The sequence below is a fragment of the Leucopleurus acutus genome (genome assembly GCF_964270905.1).
Source record: "Leucopleurus acutus genome assembly, chromosome: 11".
Classification (NCBI taxonomy): Eukaryota; Metazoa; Chordata; class Mammalia; order Artiodactyla; family Delphinidae; genus Leucopleurus; species Leucopleurus acutus.
Genome location: NC_139152.1, coordinates 88,560,625 through 88,579,144, shown reverse-complemented (window position 1 = coordinate 88,579,144; position 18,520 = coordinate 88,560,625). Strand labels below are relative to the sequence as shown.

The following is an 18,520-nucleotide window of genomic DNA, read 5'->3' as shown; positions in this document are numbered from 1 at the left end:
AGGATGTATATCTCACTGATGCCCTATGTTTTGACTTCATGATCAAGTGTCTAATTGTCATCCAGTAAAGAAGTGTTTTTTAGAAAATGATTATTAGTGATTTTGCCCTTGAACAGTCAACATTCCTATGACCCTAAATTTAAGGACAAGTTAAGTTTTCCTGATTTGGGTATGAGTTTTGGTTCATATGAAGGGTTGTGGATTAATCCTAAAACGCACAATACAAATACTAAAAATTAGATTTGTAATCGTAATACATACAACTTGAAATTAGTTTAAGTAATTTTACTATGTTTAACATACTAACAGGTTGCACTCCAGGGAGTGGTATTTTACATTATGCTTATGGAGATAGTCAGCAAACTCACCTATTAAAGCAAGGTAAGAATGTAGCATTCGAGCATACTCTTCTTCTCACCTTTCTTATCTTAAACATACATTTTTTTTAAATGTGTAGGAAGAAGCTCCACGTGCACTGGTCTCAGCAGTGGGAAACGTCCTAGTCAGGAAGAGGACACACAGAGTATTGGTCCTAAAGTCCAGAGACAGAGCACTAACTAGGTAAATATTTTAGAGCTTTATTTCTTGCTTTAGCGGAGTGTATAATCAACATAAATTAATATAATTTCCAAAATGGAGCTAATCTCTATTTTCAAACCAGAGAATCTGAGGCATAAATTTTTCAGTGATTGTTACAAAATCAGTTAATTCTTAGACAAGAGAAATGTATCTGTACTGGACAAAGTGCTGTACTCAGTTTTATGGTCGTCTGAACTGATGATCTTCAAATTTGAAAAGCTTATGATGACATGCTCAGGTTTTTCCTCGGAAAAAGCCATCCTTTTCATTTCCTTCCTGTGTGACCAGGAGTCTAAAACAATTAAAGTGACTTTTTTATTTTAGTGGTATTAATATAATCCCCTTATGAAAATTTCCCCAAATCTTCTCTTGATTTTATAAATTTCTTTTATTTATTGTGATACTTCTAAAATCTAAATTATTTCCAGTTTGGGAATAGTTTAAGTTTTTTTAAAATGTTGGCCCTTTTTGGAAGTGTCAGAAAGCCATGCCTGTATTCAGTTCAACTGGTTATGGGATACTATTTTGTGATTTAAATTTATATGAAAAGTATTCATATAGTGCATTTGCCAGTTTTTAAAGACTGCTGTTTCTTCAGTTATCTTGAACTGTTTACGTTTTTTAATCATTGCTATTTTTTAATACCAATATAATTAATCTGTAAATTTCTTGAAGATCAATAAACAGTCATCAGATTTTTGTCATTCCTTGCAATCAAGCTTTACCCAGTTTTTTTTTTTTCCTTAAATCACAGAAAACATTCAGAAGGAATACCGTTGCAGCAGAAATTGGTGGGCAGTTCAGTACTTTTTCAGTTAAATTATTTTAAAATGTTCTTCATTAATGGAAAACAGTTACATATTGAAATGCATTATTTCTAATAACATTTCTGTAGTTTTTAACTTTTTAATGAATTTGACATAGGACAAATGGTAATTTGTATATAAAGAACTTGGTAAAAGAATTTGCTTAATGTAAATATGAATAGTCACAATTAGTATAGACCCATCAATATATTTTTGATAATCTTTCATGTATGGTAAAAATTAAAGTGGCAAACTGATATTCTGATATAAAAATCAAAGTTTTGAGAGTCAATGTGAGAATATAGGATTTTAGACTTTCTTAAAAGACTTTGTTAAAATTTTAAGACAGAATTTTTCTTGACATCATTATTTGGTCTAACTTTGAACTCTTTGACAATAATGTTTCAGAAAACATGTGTAATCAAAATTGGTAGTTGTAGCCTCCATTAACATAGACAATATATATTTTAAAGCTTTATGTATGCCTGTTTTGACCCAAAGTTGTGGATCTCATAGTATCATGTGTTAAGTTCTTCTTGTCTCCCTTTCTTTGTTCAGTTACAGCTAAAGTGACTTTGTTATTAAAGTATATGCGTATATGGAATCCTGTGTACTTGGTGGTTGCTTTTTTTTTTCCTTTCCTTTTTTAAAAATTTTTTGTTTGTTTTAGGTAAGGGGGAGAGCATTGGTATGTGAGATGTGATCACAAATTAGAGACAGATTCTGTAAACTACATGTCACCATTCTGAATGAAGAAACAGCTAATATATATTTAGTAAAATACTTTTCAAAATTATTCCAAGTAAGAATACTATCTTCCAAATACTTCGTACTTTTAAAAATAAAGTTATCTATAAGAAAGATTTAAAACCAAAGAGATTTTTTTCAAGTAATTGGGCTTATAACTCTGAGTTAGTCAGTATGGGGTAGCAGTTAAGAGTGTGGGCCCTGGAGTCAAATGCCTGGCTCTGTCACTCATTAGCTTTGAGATCTTGGGCAATTATTAACCTTTTGTGCCTTCTTTTTTCTCTTCTATAAAAAGTGAGGATGAGAGTAGTATCTGCTTCATACTACATATGAAATGCTCATAACAGTGCCTGGCATGTGGTAGGATGCTCAGTAAATATTAGCTACAGGATTGCTGTTCTGTGTAGTTAGCTCCCTGGAATGTGCAGTGCATAGCCTGCATAACTGCCCGCTGCAGCTCTGGCTAGCTGCCATTATTGTTATCATTATTATTATCCCTTTACTGTTCTCCAGTAGGCCAGTTCTTACCATTTGGAATTATAACCATTGGCTTTTGTTTTCCCATCTTTATTAGTGATGTTCAGTGTGGTAATTGTATTTAAAGGTAACTCAAAATAAATTTGAGTCAGAAATCCAGAAACAATCATTTTTATATTTAGATGATACACATTTTAAAAAGTATCCTGGATAATGAATTAATACTGATCAATAAATTCATTACTGAGAAAGAAATGAGATGAAAGAAAGAAAATGAAAGAAAAAACTGCCTTATCTTCTTTTATCACTGTTAATAAGGAGTAATATTTTGTTTTTCACACCTGTACTTTACATCCTGCTCTTTGGACCTGACTGTACTATACAGAATTGAGAAATTCATTGACTTGGAATTTACCATCACCATTTGGGGAATAAAAGATGCAGTTTTCATATGAATAAATCAGTATTTTAGTAAAAGAACACTATTTCAACATAGGCACTGATATTTTACTTTTAAATGTAGAAGGATTTTCGTATGTTTGGGGGGTGGGATGGGGAAAGCTTTTTTCAGTTTGGTCTAAATTGTGACTAAAACAAAAAAATCACCAAACGGGAAAGAGAGGTATCAATCAATGTGCTCCAACTGAGCAAATGCACTATGTTTGAATACAGTGTTGTCCCCCTAACTGGAAGGGTTAGTGTTCTAAAAACCCTATAGGTGGTTGAGGGATTTTAAGACATTTTGTTCATTCAGCAGATACTTCTTGAACTCTTATTACCAAAAACTGTGCTTAGCAACTTGGAAAAACTGAATTGAGGGAACTACGTTTTTAAGTTTTTCACATTCACTTAAAACAGTTACTAATTTGGGGTATAAAAGACTGATAGCAATATTACTTTTAACCATCTCTTGTGTACTAGAAACTTCAGGATCTTCCCACAATTTCAAACATATGTTTGTAATTTTCTTGTAGGTAATATGCCTAATACTAGGTTCTAGGTTCTTTGAACCCCCGTTTCTCCATCCAAGTGTTTTTCTGATTGTATGGTTCTAGAAATGAACTCTTTAAACTAGGATGGAAAAAACTTTGGGTAGCATTTATTTAAGACAACTGGCATAGCTAAGTTGGTCAATTTCAAGTGTGATTACAATGCACAGGGTTATATGTATTGTCATTCCTCATACAATTATGTGGAGCCCTGATATAAGCTGCTAGCACCTTAATGCACATCTCTGCTCCCTCCCTCCTGACCAGTGACTGCCGCATGCAGTTCTAAGGCCCTAGTTTACATTCCTTAACGTCCTTCTCTTTTCTGTATCCTACTTTAATTCCCTTTTCCTAGATGCAGGTGACACACTTTGGTTAGTCTGGACCCCAAATCCTTGTATTTCAGGAAAAAGAGTGTGATAAAGCCATGAATAATGGGGGTTTTGTATACGGGTAACTCAGAGGGAGAAGGGTTACTGGGCAAACACTCCCCTACCTCACATACATTAGCCACCCAGTTAATTCTAGAATATCCTGGAGATCAAAGTTAACCTAGAGACAAGGAGCCAGGGTTCTTGCTGCTACTCTGTGGAATGAAAGTGCAACTTGTCAGTCCCTCTCAACAAAGCCATTGAGCACAAACTGGGTAATAAGGCTAGACTCAAAGATTTGGTTAGCATTTTCTGAGTCCCTACCATGTGCCAAGCACTGTTCATAGGAAAATTAATTCATCAGTATCCACAAGGACACTCCACAAGGAGAGAGGGCCATCTTGAAGAATTACAGTGCTGCGCGTTAAGGTGTTAGAACTGTGCACTGTATACTATGAAATACGCAAAGTGAGGGGACTACATGCAGGCTGGGAAAATCACAGCTTTCCTGACCCCCAACTCCACACCCAGCATAGGACAGCTAGGCCAGTCAGGGCACCCTGTCCTTGGAAACATTCAACTCTAGTTGTGATTAATCGTGTCATTGGTTGTTAATGTCTTTGTTCTCCACTAGAATGTAAACCTCATCAGGATAGGGAATGTACTTTATTCCCTTTTGTCTTGTGCACCGCTGTTTTGTCATTGCAGCTTCACATGCTTGACACTTTAACAGGCATGCCATAAATATGTGTATGGATAAATATGAGAATAAATGGGACAGACATTGAGCCTGGCTTTAAGGAGAGATTTGTTAGTCTATGAGGTTGGCATCACAGGTAATAAATAGAATGTAAAGCACCTAGCAGTTTATCAGAAAAGGTGAGTATTTGGGTGAAAGCAGCAGGAGGGAGGCTGTTAAAGACGCATCAGACACTGTAGCTGACTGCGGGATTGGGGTGGGGAGGGGGCAGGAAAGCTAGATATGTACCGGAGAAGTTTCGGGATTTTTTAAACTACGTTTCTTTTGTAACTTAGTTCTTTACCTATCGACTAATTTTGGGAATTCTGAATGGCTGTAGCTTAAAGATATAGCGGTTTGAGTTATTTCTACCCTTTTTTTCTCCCGGGCTAGTGACACTCCCCAAGGGACAAAAGGACTGAAACTCCAAGTTCTCTAAAATACTGGGAGGGAAAGGGTGAGAAAATGCCGGAAGCAATAGTTGCCGGCCAGAGGCGCTGTTCCCCGGACAGCCGACTCGCACGCTGGCCCCCTCCGCTCCGCCCGGCCCCGCCCCGCCGCGTCAGGAGGGTCACGTAGTCTGCGACCCGCGCCCTGATTGGCTGCGTTGGGAGCTCTAGGGCGTGTCTGTGGGTTCCGCGAAGCAGGGCCGGAGCTGCTGAGGGGAATTGGCTGGCGGCTTGGGACCCTGGCACCTGTTCCCAGGCCTCGGGAGGACGCCAGGCTGCGGGGAGCCTCGGCCTAGGGAGGGGGGTAGGACGGAGCCAGAGACCCGGAACTCGCGCCCTGTGCAGAGTGGACGCCGACAGGTGAGTCGCCCCGGTCCTGCGCCCCTGGGGGTGATCGTCTCCGGCCGCACAGCGGCCGAGAGGCTGGAGTCGGGAGCTGCCCACCGTGAAGCCAGACTTCTCGCCAGCTGCTCAGCTCCGCCTGGCTGGCTCGGGAGCTGGGTGGACGCTGGGGCGCGGCAGGTCGGAAGTTTCTCTGGATATGAGCGCAGGCCCCACATGATGGATGTGTGGCTTTCGATCGCTCCCCAGTATCCTCTGCTTTGGGCCCTCGTTTTTCCTTTCTTACAAACATTGGGGTTAATTTGAAACTGTCAGCAGGTCGTACATGTTATAAAAGTAGAAGTTAACTGAATTACCGGTGTTCGTCGAGGGAACCGTGTTATGAAAATTGTGCATATTACAGAAGTGGGTTTCACTCCCCAAAAACGCTTAAGAAACATGAAGTATCAGAAAATAAACCACGTTGTGATTTAGAAAACATTTACCTGGATCATTGCTATGTGCAGAGCACAGGGCTAAGAGCAGGACTCAGCTAAGCTGTTGGGTTTAAATCCAAGGTCTGCCCTTTATTAGCTGACCAACCTTGGGCTACTTTACGTGCATCTGTTAACTCATCTTTAAAATGGGTTGCTGTGATGGTTTAATGAGTTTCTGAATGCTTTGTCATTTATGGTATTAATTTAACCTTCACAATCACCCAGGATGTAATCTTCACGAACACCTAGTGATGCCATTTTCCAGGTGCTTAAACTGAGGCACAGAGAGGTGAAGTGACTTCCTCAAGTCACAGCACAACTAATGACCAGGAATTAAGCCCAGGCAGCCCACAGCTTTACCCACTACATTAAGTTGTAGTGAACTTGGTTTGTCATTGAGTTTCAGTTGACAGATACTGATTTTGTTTCTGTGGACCAAGTTCTTTGCTGGGTACAGGGGATAAAGTAGAAGAGCACGCAGACCCTGCTTTCCAGGTGCTTGCAATCTGGTGCAGGTTGTTCATAGACTGCAGGGTGCTCATGAACCCTGCTAAAGTCTTTTGCAAAATGTGAGTATGGGTCCTTTTCTGGAAAAGAGAGGTAGTGTGGCTCACACCGTGTTCTCTGGTGGGTCTGTGATTCAAAGGTATGAAGAAACATTTTAGCAGAAAAGCTAGTATCTAGCATAATGCCTGACACACAGAATGAGCCAAACAAACAAAAACAAAAAAAAACTGGTTGAATGAATGAAGAACTTACAGGAGTATAAGTGCCACAGTAGGGTCAAGAGCAGGGTGCTGTGGAAGAGCACACATGAAAGTCACCTGCCCAGGAATGCCTCCTAGAGTCAGCAGTGCCAGCCAGGTGAAAGGTAGGGAAGCAATTCATTGGAACATGGCAGTAAACGTTTCTGCCCTCATGGAGGGTGAGACAGAAACCACTCATGAACAGCTGCAGCTATGACAAGTGGCACATAGGAACAGACCATGGTGATAAGAGAGCCTGTCAGGGGGACAGGAAGGCTCATCTATTCATGAAGGGCAGGGAACTTTCCCTGAGAAAGTGACACTTAGACCTAGGAGTTAGGAGCATTGCGGGCATGGGGGTTAGCCCTCAGTCTTCAGAGACCCAGTGATGGGAACAGGTAAAGCACCAGGGGCAGAAAGGAAGCTGGTGCAGCTGGTGTAGGCAGAGGGGGACAGGAGATTTGGGTGGTGACAAAGCCTAAGACAAAGAGGCCTTACAGGCCATGGTAAGGCTTTTTTACTTTGTGTCTTTATCCTAAAGTGCCATCGGAAAGTTATTGCAGGGAGGTGACAAGATCACATTTTGAGAAGAAGCTGGAAAGAAGCCCAAGTGGATTAAGAAGCCCCGGATGAGGACAGGATCTCTGGGGAGAAACTCTAAGGTAAGAAGAGGAGAGGGCCTAGAACCAAGCCTTGAACATGAGCCTGCAGAGGAGACAACTAAAGGACAGTCAGGAGTGTAGGAAGGAAGGAGGAGAACCAGGGGAGTGGGAGGTTTTGGAAGTCAGGTATGAGTATTTCACAGAGAAAGTGGTCACCTATGCTGAAAACTGCCGGTGTCAAAAGAGGGAGGAACTAAAACTACTCATTGGCTCTAATCACATGAAAGTTGTCTTTATGGGAAGTTGTATACATAGGAAGAGAGGAAATGGAAAGAAAGAAGGAGCTGCAAGAATTAACCTGAGGGGAAGAGAAAAACGGGATTTTAGTTGGAGGGGCAGTGAGAGAAAGAGCCACTGAGGTGAAGGGTGGGAACCTCAGAGAGGAGGATGCAGCTGAAGGAGTGAATACATGAGAAAGAAGGGCTCTAGACACTTCAGGCCAGAGAGGCTGGGATCAGCACGAGCAGGAATTACCCTGCATGATGAAAAATGTCATTGTAGGGAAGGGGAGATAGCAGAAGGTTTATGTTTGGTATGATGAATTGCACTCCTTTCTTTGTACAAGTTAGAGGCAAGGATATTGGTTGAGAGTGAAGGAGAGAATGGGTGTCAGGGGAAGCTGGAGGTCTGAGTTGAGAAGATTTGACAGAGTTGTTGGGGGATGTGAAAGAGTGAGTTGACCAGAGATTGTTTTAGGATGGTCTGGCAGAGGGAGCCAAGTATACAGCAAAGGCCGGAAATTAGCCACCTGGCTCATTCAGGGAATTGCAAAAATAGTAGGGGAGTGAGGACTGAGGCTAGCTAGAAACAGAAACTACATTAAATACAGTATAACAAAGGAGGCATCACAAATCATGGGGAAGGAAAGGATTGTTCAAACATGGTGCTTAGAGATAGCTAACCTGTTGATAAAATCTATTTACATTCTTAGCTCACAATCAGAAATTTCAAATGAATTAAAGGAGCTAGCTTTTAAAATTCAAACAAAGGTCAGGTGCCTTCAATGTGGCAGAGGAGTAAGATGTGGAGATCACCTTCCTCCCCACAAATACATCAAAACTACATCTACATGTGGAACAGCTCCTACAGAGTACCTACTGAATGCTGGCAGAAGACCTCAGACTTCCCAAAAGGCAAGAAACTCCCCCACATACCTGGGTAGGGCAAAAGAAAAAAGGAAAAACAGAGACAAAAGAACAGGGATGGGACCTGCACCTTGGGGAGGGAGCTGTAAAGGAGGAAAAGTTTCCACACACTAGGAAGCCCCTTCACTGGTGGAGACGGGGGGTGGGCACGGGGGGGGAGCTTCGGAGCCACAGAGGAGAGCACAGCAATAGGGGTGCAGAGGGCAAAGCGGAGAGATTCCCGCACAGATGATCGGTGCCGACTCTCACCAGCCTGAGAGGGTTGTCCACTCACCCGCCAGGGCGGGCGGGGGCTGGGAGCTGAGGCTCGAGCTTTGGCATTCAGATCCCAGGGAGAGGACTGGGGTCAGCTGCGTGAACACAGCCTGAAGGGGGCTAGTGTGCCACAGCTAGCCAGCAGGGAGTCTGGGAAAACGTCTGGAACTGCCTAAGAGGCAAGAGACCATTGTTTTAGGGTGCGCAAAGAGAGGGGATTTAGAGCACCGCCTAAATGAGCTCCAGAGATGGGCGCGAGTCGCAGCTATCAGCACGGACATCAGAGACAGGCATGCTGGGCTGCTACTACAGCCACCAAGAAGCCTGTGTGCGAGCACAGGTCACTATCCACACCTCCCTTCCCGGGAGCCTGTGCAGCCTGCCACTGCCAGGGCCCCGTGATCCAGGGCCAACTTCCCTGGGAGAACACACGGCACGCTTCAGGCTGTTGCAGTGTCACGCCGGCCTCTGCTGCTGCAGGCTTGCCCCACATTCCATACCCCTCCCTCCCCCCCAGCCTGAGTGAGCCAGAGCCCCCTAATCAGCTGCTCCTTTAACCCCGTCCTGAGTGAAGGACAGACGCCCTCAGGCGACCTACACACAGAGGTGGGGCCAAATCCAAAGCTGAACCCCAGGAGCTGTGCAAACAAAGGAGAGAAAGGGAAATCTCTCCCAGCAGCCTCAGGAGCAGTGGATTAAATCTCAAGTGCACATGGAACATTCTCCAGGGTAGATCATATCTTGGGTCACAAATCAAGCATTGGTAAATTTAAGAAAATTGAAATCGTATCAAGTATCATTTCCGACCACAACGCTGAGACTAGATATCAAGTACAGGAAAAAATCTGTAAAAGATACAAACACATGGGAGGCTAAATAATATACTACTAAATAATGAAGAGATCACTAAAGAAATCAAAGAGGACATCAAAAAAATACCTAGAAATAAATGACAATGAAAACATAATGACCCAAGACCTGTGGGATCCAGCAAAAGCAGTTCTAAGAGGGAAGGTTATAGCAATACAATCCTACCTCAAGAAACAAGAAATGGGACTTCCCTGGTAGCACAGTGGTTAAGAATCTGCCTGCCAATCCAGGGGACACGGGTTTGAGCCCTGGTTCGGGAAGACCCCATGTGCTGCAGAGCAACTAAGCCTGTGCGCCACAACTACTAAGCCTGCTCTCTAGAGCCCGCAAGCTACAACTACTGAATCCCACGCGCCTAGAGTCCATGCTTCATGACCAGAGAAGCCACTGCAATGAGAAGCCCGCCCACCACAATGAAGAGTAGCCCCCGCTTGCCACACTAGAAAAAGCCAGCACGCAGCAACGAAGACCCAAAGCAGCCAAAAACAGAGAAAGAAACAAGAAACATCTCAAATAAACAACCTAACCTTACACCTAAAGCAATTAGAGAAAGAAGAACAAAAAAACCCCAAAGTTAGCAAAAGGAAAGAAATCATACAGATTAGATCAGAAATAAATGAAAAAGAAATGAAGGAAACAATAGCAAAGATCAATAAAACTAAAAGCTGGTTCTTTGAGAAAATAACCAAAATTGATAAACCATTAGCCAGATTCATCAAGAAAAAAAGGGAGAAGACTCAAATCAACAGAATTAGAAATGAAAAAGGAGAAGTAACAACTGACAATGCAGAAATACAAAGGATCATGAGAGATTACTATAAACAACTTTATGCCAATAAAATGGACAACCTGGAAGAAATGGACAAATTCTTAGAAAAGCACAGCCTTCTGAGACTGAACCAGGAAGAAATAGAAAATATAAACAGACCTATCACAAGCACTGAAATTGAAACTGTGATTTAAAATCTTCCAGCAGACAAAAGCCTGGGACCAGATGGCTTCACAGGCGAATTCTATCAAACATTTAGAGAAGAGCTGACACCTATCCTTCTCAAACTCTTCCAAAATATAGCAGAGGGAGGAACACTCCCAAACTCATTCTACAAAGCCACCATCACCCTGGTATGAAAACCAGACAAAGATATCACAAAGAAAGAAAACTACAGGCCAATATCACTGATGAACGTAGATGCAAAAATCCTCAACAAAATACCAGCAAACAGAATCCAACAGCACATTTAAAGGATCATACACCATGATCAAGTGGGATTGCAACGATTCTTCAATATATGCAAATCAGTCAGTGTGATAAATCATATTAACAAATTGAAGGAGAAAAGCCATATGATCATCTCAATAGATGCAGAAGACGTTTTCGACAAAATTCAACACCATTTTTTGACAGAAACTCTCCAGAAAGTACGCATATAGGGAACTTACCTCAACATAATAAAGGCCATTTATGACAAACCCACAGCCAACATCATTCTCAATGGTGAAAAACTGAAACCATTTCCACTAATATCAGGAACAAGACAAGGTTGCCCACTGTCACCACTATTCAACATAGTTTTGGAAGTTTTAGCCACAGCAATCAGAGAAGAAAAAGAAGTAAAAGGAATCCAAATCAGAAAGGAAGAAGTAAAACTGTCACTGTTTGCAGATGACATGATACTATACATAGAGAATCCTAAAGATGCCATGAGAAAACTACTAGAGCTAATCAATGAATCTGGTGAAGTAGCACGATACAAAATTAATGCACAGAAATCTCTTTCATTCCTATACCCTAATGATGAAAAATCTGAAAGAGAAATTAAGGAAACTCTCCCATTTATCACTGCAACAAAAAGAATGAAACACATAGGAATAAACCTACCTAAGGAGACAAAAGATCTGTATGCAGAAAACTATAAGACACTGATGAAAGAAATTAAAGATGATCAAACAGATGGAGAGATATACCATGTTCTTGGATTGGAAGAATCAACATTGTGAAAATGACTATACTACCCACAGCAATCTACAGATTCAGTGCAATCCCTATCAAACTACCACTGGCATTTTTCACAGCACTAGAACAAAAAAATTTCACAATTTGTATGGAAACATGAAAGACCCCGAATAGCCAAAGTAATCTTGAGAAAGACAAACAGAGCTGGAAGAATCAGGCTCCCTGACTTCAAACTATACTACAAAGCTACAGTAATGAAGACAGTATGGTACTGGCACATAAACAGAAATATAGATCAGTGGAACAGGATAGAAAGCCCAGAGATAAACCCACGCACATATGGTCACCTTATCTTTGATAAAGGGGGCAAGAATATACAATGGAGAAAAGACAGCCTCTTCAGTAAGTGGTGCTGGGAAAACTGGACAGCTACGTGTAAAAGAATGAAATTAGAACACTCCCTAAAACCATACACAAAAATAAACTCAAAATGGATTAAAGACCTAAATGTAAGGCCAGACACTATAAAACTCTTAGAGGAAAACATAGGCAGAACACTCTGTGACATAAATCACAGCAAGATCCTTTTTGACCCACCTCCTAGAGAAACGGAAATAAAAACAAAAATTAAAAAACGGGACTTAATAAAACTTAAAAGCTTTTGCACAGCAAAGGAAACCATAAAGAAGACGAAAAGACAACCCTCAGAATGGGAGAAAATATTTGCAAATGAAGCAACTGGCAAAGGATTAATCTCCAAAATATACAAGCAGCTCATGTAGCTCAGTATCAAAAAAACAAACAGCCCAATCCAAAAATGGGCAGAAAACCTAAATAGACATTTCTCCAAAGAAGATATACAGATTGCCTTCAAACACATGAAAGGATGTTCAACATCACTAATCATGAGAGAAATGCAAATAAAAACTACAATGAGGTATCACCTCACACCAGTCAGAATGGCCATCATCAAAAAATCTACAAACAATAAATGCTGGAGAGGGTGTGGAGAAAAGGGAACCCTCTTGCACTGTTGGTGGGAATGTAAATTGATACAGCCGCTATGGAGAACAGTATGGAGGTTCCTCAAAAAACTAAAAATAGAACTACCATACGACCCAGCAATCCCACTACTGGGCATATACCCTGAGAAAACCATAATTCAGAAAGAGTCATGTACCACATGTTCATTTCAGCTCTATTTACAATAGCAAGGACATGGAAGCAACCTAAGTGTCCACTGACAGATGAACGGATAAAGAAGATGTGGCACATATATACAATGGGATATTACTCAGCCATAAAAAGAAACGAAACTGAGTTATTTGTAGCGAGGTGGATGGACCCAGAGACTGTCATACAGAGTGAAGTAAGTCAGAAAGAGAAAAACAAATACCATATGCTAACACATATACATGGAATCTAAAAAAAATGGTTCTGAAGAACCTAGGGGCAGGACAGGAATGAAGACACAGACATAGAGAATGGACTTGAGGAAACGGGGAGAGTGGGAAGGGTAAGCTGGGACGAAGTGAGAGAGTGGCATGGACATATATACACTACCAAATGTAAAATAGATAGCTAGTGGGAAGCAGCTGCATAGCACAGGGAGATCAGCCTGGTGCTTTTTGTCCACCTAGAGGGGTGGGATAGGGAGGGTGGGAGGGAGATGCCAGAGGGAGGAGATATGGGGATGTATTTATAGGTATAGCTGATTCACTTTGTTATACAGTAGAAACTAACACACCATTGTAAAGCAATTACACTGTAATAAAGATGTTAAAAAAAACGGACTGAAAAATAAATTTCAAACAAAAATATAGAAGCAAATAGGGATGAATTTTTATCTTCTCATCTGATGCATAAAAGCAGTAGGAATCCTAAAGGAAAGGGAAACTTCCCTGATCCTTTGACCAATTAAAATTAACCGATTTGTCCTGACACATGCTACACAGTGTATGAAGCTTGAAGACATTATGCTAAGTGAAATAAGCCATGGTCACCATTCCACAGCTAACCTGATTTTCTATGGCTTCACTAGGGCAGTCACATGGCATTCCTCATTTTACCCGGCTGAGACTTATTTTAGTTCTAGATTTATAAAAAAGTTTTTCACATAATTCTCATAAAAAAGCATACATTTATTCACTCATTTTAGAGAAAACAAATTCACTGACTTATTTTGATAATATTTAGCGAAAGAATATTTACTCTAAAATATAAAATTAGAGTTGACACTCCTCCTTAAAAAGTATTTGCTTCAGCTAAACATCAGCTTGAAAATGTTAAAACAAAAAAAAGTGGGTGTGTGTAAATAGCGTATGTGTCCTAAACCTGAACGTATCAGAGTTGAAAGGGAATGTGTGTCAAAATAACATTTGAGGTTTGTGAATCTTTGAACTCCTTGTGGTTTTGCTACTGGTCTGTAAAATGGAACTAACTACTGCACGAGGTTGTTGCAAACTCAGACAATGTATTTATAAAGTTTAAGATGTGAAGCAGTGTATTACAGTTACTTCATCAATTATTTAAGAGGCTCTATTTAATATACTCCACGTGAGTTGTCTAATTTAAGTCCGTTTTATTTCCATGCTTACTACTTACAGCTCAAATTTGTGTTTGTATTCTGAAAGTCAACACCCTTTATGTTAAAAACCTGTATTTTCTTTGATATAGGTATGATGAGTACCTTCTGAGTCTCAGGATGGTGGGAATTAGCCAGTGGATTGCAGGCATGTTGTGGAAGTTGCTGATGAGATCCCAGCCCTGCAGGCTCTGTTCTTTCAGAAAGATGCTATCAGCTCCAAAATACACACCTTTTCTAGCATCCTTCACCTATACAACTGATAATCAGTCAAATAGAGAAAATAAAAAGACAGTAGAAAAGCTCTATAAATTGTCAGTTGACATCAGGAAAATTCGAAGATTAAAAGGATGGGTACTTCTGGAGGATGAAACCTATGTTGAAGAAATTGCAAATATTTTACAACAGCTAGGTGCCGATGAGACTGCTGTAGCCAGTATCTTGGAACGCTGCCCAGAAGCAATTAAATGCAGTCCACCTGCTGTTAACACCCAGAGAGAACTCTGGCAGTCGGTTTGCAAGAACAAGAAAGAGTTAGTTAAGTTAATAGAACAGTTTCCAGAATCTTTCTTTACTGTTCAAGACCAGGAAAACCAGAAGCTGAATGTCCAATTCTTTCAAGAGTTGGGATTCAAAAATGTGGTCATTAGTAGGTTTTTGACAACTGCATCTAATATTTTTCACACTCCTATTGAGAAGAATAAGCAAATGATAAATGTTCTTCAAGAGAGTTATCTAAATTTAGGTGGCTCTGAGGTCAACATGAAAGTTTGGCTACTAAAATTATTAAGCCAAAACCCATTTATTTTGTTAAATTCTTCTGCATCTATAAAGGAAACACTAGAATTTCTCCAGGAGCAGGGTTTTACAAACTTTGAAATTCTCCAACTTCTCTCCAAACTCAAAGGATTTCTGTTTCAACTTTGCCCAAGAAGTATACAGAACAGTATGTCCTTCTCTAAAAATGCTTTTAAATGTACTGATCATGACCTGAAGCAATTAGTTTTGAAATGTCCTGCCCTTTTATATTATTCCGTTCCAGTTTTGGAAGAGAGAATTCAGGGATTATTGAAAGAAGGAATTTCCATAGCTCAGATAAAAGAGACGCCAAAGGTTCTTGAATTAACGCCACAAATAGTACAGTACAGGGTAAGGAAACTGAATTCCTTAGGCTATAGAATAAAGGATGGATATCTAGCATATCTAAATGGAACAAAAAAAGAGTTTGAGGCTAACTTTGGTAAAATTCAGGCCAGAAAAGGTAGGCCATTATTTAATCCTGTGGCACCATTAAATATTGAAGAGTAACTTGCTGACTGATGCTTCTTTCTATCAGTGCTGAGTAAAACCGAGTAGCAAAAACTTAAGTGATTCAGGCATATTGTGGGCACCAGTAATTTTAAGAACCTACTTAGCTTCTGAGTTGTGTTTAAATGACCTCTAAGTAGAAAATTTCTCACTCAGTTGCTGTACTTAAAAATATAAATTGCATTTATTTTAAATAAAGTTTGTAATTTTGACCTTGAGCTATTTTAAAAAACTATTAAATGGTCTATCAGTGTGATATTTTATAAGTGAGTAATTTCTAAGAAACTGACAAGTGCACTCCATTCAAAGTATGGATACATTTTTACTCATATAGCACATTTCACCTGGGATGCAGACCCAGCCTTCTTTCTCACCACCAGCTCTGAAACATCACTCTACTATGGTGTGAATTCTGTAGCTTAGCGTTTAGTGAAACATTAGCAAACTTCTAATACATTTTTGTGGAGAAAGTTGATTTCATCTCCAGGTTGGAATAAGGGAATATCTTTGAGAACCAAGTATTGCCCATCAAAAGGAATAATTAGAGCTTATTTGTGTGGTTTAAAATTGACTTTTATCTCATGAAACACTTTTATGTGCATTTATTACTTTCCCCTTTTTATAGATGAGGAAACAAGCTTAGAGAGCCATCCAGCTGCCACATGCCAGAGCCCAGATTTACTAAGATCTCTCTTCTGTTCAAACCTTGTGAACAGAAAAAGGATTGCTTATGAGTTGGCATAAGAAAAGTCACTCCTACCTGACATGCTAAAAGAGTACCAACTACAAATTTAGGGATTTTTATGAAAACATCTCTGTAAAATTCCTTAAATTTGAAATGATCTAATTTGTATAAACTTTCTGAAAATCCAGGTCTGACTGTAAAATATGAAAGGTAAAGTGTGTGATGGTTGGTACTGATTTTAGTTAGGTTTCAAGTTTCTATTTCTAAACTTTGTTCCAAGATAAATATTATGCAAATAAAGACTGGCTCACTTTCAGCTGTGGAGTTTGAACTCTAACAAATACACAAACAATTGACTCTTGACACTCAAACATCTGCGCTATGTGTGCGTGGCCTTAAGCGATGAAAAACTTATGAAAAATGCAGGCCACATCTTCACTCTATTCCTTCAATCAGCAAATGCAGGCAACTCTCACTCTCCCCATCTGTTAAGTTCCTTAGTTAGGAAAGCGAAAGGTGTCTCTTGCAGCACCTACTAAGTGCTGGGCACGTTGTGCTTTACAACTCTAAGAGCTGAGTACCACTGTTTATTGTTCTAACAGATGAGGACATTCAGGCACAGAGAGGGTAAGTCACTTACTCAAAGTCACACAGAAATGTCTGTTCAAGAGAAAGCATGGCAGCCAGTATAGTCGGGGCAGAGTTAAGTGATGGGAAGAGTGACACAAGATGAGCATCACAGGTCCATCTAAGGAACAGGATCTCATTCTAAATGTGATGGGAAACGCTTTGGCAGATTTTAGTTTATGCTGACGAAATTATCAGCAGTGCTTTCACCCTCAAAAGTATCTCAGTTTGGAATACATTACACATTATATGGTCACCTTGGTAGTTCTATGTTAGATGTCAATTTTGAGATGCCTACAAGAATCTGAGCAGAGATTTCAAATAGAAAAATGGTGAAGTCTGGAGTAGTGAGAAATCAGGACTGGAGATACAGATAATCAGGGATCATCTGCATATCTATGGTATTTAAAGCTATAGCTCTGGGTGAGACTGCCAGAAAGAAGATAGATTTGGAGTAGTGGCTGACCAAGCCTAGAAAGGATTGACCAGAGTAAGTCTGCCAAGAAAAGAGGGCATTTTCAATAATATTGAATACCATGGGGAGGTCAACTAAGATAAGGAGAAGTGACTAGTGGATCTGGCTAAAGGGAAATCATTGGTTGGCCCTATCAAGAGTGATTCCCTGGTGGTGCACTGGTTAAGAATCTGCCTGCCAATGCAGGGGACACAGGTTTGAGCCCTGGTCCAGGAAGATCCCACATGCTGCAGAGCAACTAAGCCCATGCGCCACAACTACTGAGCCTGCCACGAGCTCATGAGCCACAACTACTGGAGCCCACGTGCCTAGAGCCCATGCTCTGCAACAAAAGCCACCGCAATGAGAAGCCCACATACTGCAACAAAAGAGTAGCCCCCACTCACCGCAACTAGAGAAAGCCCACACACAGCAACGAAGAGCCAATTCAGCCAAAAATAAATAAATACATTTTTTTTAAAAAGTAATTCTGGTGGAATGAGAAAGGTAAGGCAGCTAGAGTGGGTTGAAAGAATAGGAGATGAGGGCTTCCCTGGTGGTGCAGTGGCTAAGAATCCGCCTGCCAATGCAGGAGACATGGGTCAGAGCCCTGATCCAGAAAGATCCCACATGCTGCGGAGCAACTAAGCCCATGCGCCACAACTACTGAGCCTGCGCTCTAGAGCCTACAAGCCACAACTACTGAGCTGATATGTTGCAACTACTGAAGCCTGCGTGCCTAGAGCCCATGCTCTGCAACCAGAGAAGCCACCGCAATGAAACCTGCACACTGCAACGAAGAGTAGCTCCCGCTCGCCTCAACCAGAGGAAGACTGCACATATCAACAAAAACCCAATGCAGCCTAAATAAAAAAATATATTTAAAAAAAAAAAAGAATAGAGGAAGAGTCAGAGACTATATAGTTTTTCAAGAAGTTTTGCTGCAAAAGGAAGCAGAAAAATGGAGATTATGAGATTAATTTTTCTTTAAAGAAATAGTGGAAAATGTTTATATGCCGATGGGTATGACCCAAGGAGAGAGAGATGGATGAGATGGAAAATCAATTAATTTTAAGGATTAATATCCTTGAGGAAGTGAAGGTGGACTGACTTCGGATAAAAGCAGAGCTACTAGTCCTGGTCCACAGAGCATGGGAACAGATGCAGGCAGGTTGATAGAGTGTGCACTGTGAGAGGCAGGAGTCTTACTGTCTGGTTGCCTCTTTTTACAGAGAGATTTAGAATGGGAGGAGGG

The 18,520-nt window shown here is 40.6% G+C and overlaps 2 protein-coding genes across 4 annotated transcripts in view; both read left to right on the top strand.

Moving 5' to 3' along the window:
- CRY1 (cryptochrome circadian regulator 1) overlaps positions 1-2,298 on the top strand; it is a 93,300-nt gene extending 91,002 nt beyond the window's left edge. The window contains exons 11-13 of one of the 3 annotated variants that reach the window (XM_082850701.1): positions 310-381; positions 462-561; positions 1,334-2,298. In XM_082850701.1, the coding sequence (XP_082706827.1) occupies positions 310-381; positions 462-561; positions 1,334-1,460 (299 nt within the window). In that variant the 3' untranslated portion in view covers positions 1,461-2,298. Of the gene's footprint in view, positions 1-309; positions 382-457; positions 562-1,333 lie in introns of all 3 variants that reach the window. The other 2 variants (XM_082850699.1, XM_082850700.1) reach the window with 2 other exon arrangements.
- Positions 2,299-5,435: 3,137 nt separating this feature from the next.
- On the top strand, positions 5,436-17,388 carry MTERF2 (mitochondrial transcription termination factor 2). The gene is made up of 3 exons (XM_082849558.1): positions 5,436-5,517; positions 7,263-7,383; positions 14,284-17,388. The coding sequence occupies exon 3, from the start codon at positions 14,312-14,314 to the stop codon at positions 15,497-15,499; it is 1,188 nt and encodes a 395-aa protein (XP_082705684.1). The 5' UTR covers positions 5,436-5,517; positions 7,263-7,383; positions 14,284-14,311; the 3' UTR covers positions 15,500-17,388.
- Positions 17,389-18,520: the final 1,132 nt, after the last annotated feature.